At 32.5% G+C, this 3,804-nt stretch overlaps 1 protein-coding gene across 1 annotated transcript; it reads right to left on the bottom strand.

The window, feature by feature from the left end:
- Positions 1-2,804: 2,804 nt before the first annotated feature.
- Positions 2,805-3,071, bottom strand: LOC143583445 (uncharacterized). The gene has a single exon (XM_077065747.1). It carries the CDS (start codon positions 3,012-3,014, stop codon positions 2,805-2,807), a length of 210 nt encoding a protein of 69 aa, XP_076921862.1. The 5' UTR covers positions 3,015-3,071.
- Positions 3,072-3,804: the final 733 nt, after the last annotated feature.

The raw sequence follows: 3,804 nt of genomic DNA, 5'->3' as shown, positions 1-3,804 counted from the left end.
TTAGGGTTGCGTAGAATAAGAAGAATACCGTACCTGTGGAGAAGACCATAAATTTCAGATATCGATTTAGGGTTCATTCAGGATCTATAGGATGCTAAGCGGCTTCAATTCAATTGCAGGTGGTCGTGGCAGGATCAAACTTGTAAATTATACTATACGAGTATTTACCACAAGTCGGTAAAACCCGGACTGAGGTAAAACAAAAGCAGGTGGTAAGTCGACGCAAACTTTTCAGTGTTGGGTATGTGCGTTATGGTATCGAAACTAAAACAAAACAATACAAAAACGGTGGTGGACCAGTGGGGTGCCGTTGGTTAGTAAAACTTGAGCGTTGATGAGTCTACGCATTAAGGTTTAAGGTTTAATTTTAACACTAAATACAAATCTATGATGATATTAGCAAACTTAATTTAATTAATGTATCAATGTTTGTTTCATAAGTGTGTCAATCTTCTATGACGATATCAGTACAAGTTAAGCATACAACAAAGACCAGACAAAAACAAATACGACACGAACATTGAGTTGAAGAAAGCATACCTTATATCAAAGCGGAGTAAAACGCTGCAAGCTGTCCATGAACACTACAAAATGAAACACACAAAAATTAATAAAAAAATATTAACATCAACTTCCACGTAACGTTAAAGGTTAAAGTAGTCCTACAAACCCATACAAAACTTGTAGTTAGGTTTTATGTGAAGTGGCCTGGGTTGATTCGGTTTTTGGTTCTATTGTTTTGAAACCGGATAACAGACATTCATAAACAAAATTAAAAAAACATGGGCCCATCTGAATATTAATTAAAAAAAATTCAAAGCGTTTGCATGGTTGAAGACTCAAACCTGTGTTGACAGCCGGTAAACAATATACAAAGTAACAACATGACCATCCGGCCAAACCAAGTATTATTGCTAAGACAACATACTTTTAATATTTATAGAACTTAGGAAAGCAGTTTGTGGCACCAAACTCTTCTATTATACTTATTAGATAATAGATAATTATATGTGACAAACTGTAATTCATAGAAGATTTTTTTTTTTTTTTGAAATATTATGTAAATTATTCTAACTAATGAGTAGAATGTCACGCACTAGTTTGATCTAGTGATAAAGGTGTATGATATTTAATTAAATGGTTATGGGTTATAGTTTTATCGGAGACATAATTTAAAATAGATATAAAAAAGATATAGGCCATTCCAAAAAAAATTTAAAAATAAAATTAATAATAATAATAAAATGTTTGTTAGTCCTTAGATAGTTGTGAACTGCAAGAACTCATTTAACTATTAGTTGAACAACCTTTTTCTTCACTTATTGTGTTCATTTAGTCATTTGTTTCCGAGAACAAATTTTTTATAGTAAGAACTCATTACCCATTCATGGAACAATATTTTTTTCCTCCTATTTTATTCATTTATATTTCCGAGACCTATTATTTATTCATTAAAAAAAATAAAGATAATATAACACACATTATAAAATAATTTCCGAGACCTATTTTATTCATTGATATACAGCATAATTAACGAATAACACACATTATAAAATAAATTCTTTTTTGTTATAATTAGGAAAATATATCTCAAAAAACTCGATTACAATAACTTTTATACATAACCCTAACTCTGTTAAATGTATATTTAATGTTAACCCAACTTCGTCAAAAAGTTAATAAAACCACCTTAAACCCCATTCAACTTAATAATCAATAAGATTAGTTAGGCCCGATCCATCGGGCCCACCCGGTAATTAGCCAACATTACCATATTGGTTTGTTTCAAAGTATCAATATTGACAAACCATATTTACTTTTTAGAGCAATACATGATTAGATTCACATATCCAAGCTTAACTTATTACTGACAAAGAATTAAAGAGTCCTAGAAGTACAAATATATATAGTATCAAGAATTTAAAAAGAAATTAATTCTATATAGTAAATCTTTGCCATACAATAAAGCCATGTACTATGGGGTGACAATGGTGTTACCATGTGGTTTAGAAACCATACACCCTAGCCATATGAGTGCCCCGTCATCTCTCAAATGTTTTTTGATTTATACTTCATGAAAATTTCATGGAGCTATATTTAATGTGTTGGTAACAGGTAAAACCAGGTTGATATATGCTATGTTTAATACAAGCATTTTACTATACATACATCCTTTTGAATTGTTTAAAAAGTCGGTAATAATAGGTGTTAGTTTGCGGTCAAGGCAACCTACCCCCACCATTTTTGACAGTCAAGGAGTCTAGTTTCGTCTCACAACTCCTTTTGAACTTTTCATCTTGGCATCTCTAAATTACTCAAGATTGATAATACAATAATTAGCGAATAAAACATTATAAACTAAATTCTCTTTTGTTATAATCAAGAAATATATCTCAAGAAACCCGATTACTATAACTCTCAAACATATCCTTAACTCGGTTAATGTTTATTTATGATGTTAACCCAACTTGGTCAAAAGTGAACTAAACCCCCTTAAACAGTTAAACCCCATTCAACTTAACGAGATTACTTGGGCCCAAGCCATCGGGCCCACTCGGTAATTAGCCAACATTACCATCATGGTTTGTTTCATAGTATAAATATAGGCAAACCATATTTTTAGAGCAATACTTGATTAGATTCACATATCCAAGCTTTACTTGTTACTGACAAAGAATTAAGAGTTATCAAGAATCTATAGATCGATATGTATATTACACAAAACCATAACATAATCTAAAAAAATGAACACTTGTAAAGTATTCAGATACAATACAGAAGCTATGGTGTACGAAATCTAGCAGCTACCCTATGTTGATGCTGATACCAACTGCAATGAGTAAAATGGTTATGAGTCCAAAAAAGATGATCGTATGGACACAAATTGAAACCCCGCTTGTCTGGAAGTTGTTAAACTCAACCGCTCGCCCCTTGCCCGGAAGCTGAAACAACAAACCAGGAGTCAGCAGCATAAATAGCAACACCCCGATTATAACCGGCGCCCAATCAGCCATTTTCTTTCTTCCTTTTCTTTGTATTTAAAACGATCCAATCAGAACTATATAAATGGTACAAAAGATATAGAAACTCCCTTGAGCCCTTGACTATGTGACAAATGATAATATATAACATTCGGCCAGGTGATAAAGGACATTAACAAACTTCGCAGGTGAAGTATCGTGCACGTCGATCGTTGTTTATATTAACGTACGTTTTGTGTGACAGTGATATCAAGTCGGCAAATTTGTCTGGAGGTATTAATATTATTTTGCTTTAGAGTGGTTGGTGCCATTTGTCAAATTAGCTAATTAAATAGGAGTGGTCGGCTAACTTAGTTGGAATGTAACAATATGTTATGGATATAATAATAGAGGTGTCAATCATCAAATATGCCTGAAATTTGTGGTCTATGACTATTTTACTTCTGTTAAGTATATAATTTTTAACTCACTTTAGTTTTATCAGGATGTCATAATCTTTTGTGGCTAGGTTTGTGGAGTGGCTTAAGTAGGTTGTGCAAGGTACGCGTCAAGCTAGGCTATAATATACTCTAAAATGCGGTTATTGTACGTATACTATGTGGGACTTGAACTCGCACCAATTTAATTACGATAATTAGCAGGTATCACTAAGTCAAAAGGCCATTTGCTGTTTCTTGATTCATAATAAAGCATATTCTAGTCATCTCTGAATTTTGTTGTTAGTTACAACAATATCACATAGTCTTAAATACTTTTAAGTGCAAAGCATACCAATTAATCACGTGCATACGTAGTCCTATATATCCCACATGAAATTCTCTTG

This window comes from Bidens hawaiensis, unplaced genomic scaffold (assembly GCF_021521415.1).
Source record: "Bidens hawaiensis isolate Kalapana, Puna unplaced genomic scaffold, B.hawaiensis_p1.1 tig00032397_1, whole genome shotgun sequence".
Lineage (NCBI taxonomy): Eukaryota > Viridiplantae > Streptophyta > Magnoliopsida > Asterales > Asteraceae > Bidens > Bidens hawaiensis.
The sequence above is the reverse complement of the archived record's forward strand: the minus strand, read 5'-3'. Positions and strand labels throughout refer to the sequence as shown.

What these genes read in the sequence shown, in the direction of transcription:
- LOC143583445 (XM_077065747.1), bottom strand. Translation starts at nt 3,014, where the DNA reads ATGGCTGATTGGGCGCCGGTTATAATCGGGGTGTTGCTATTTATGCTG.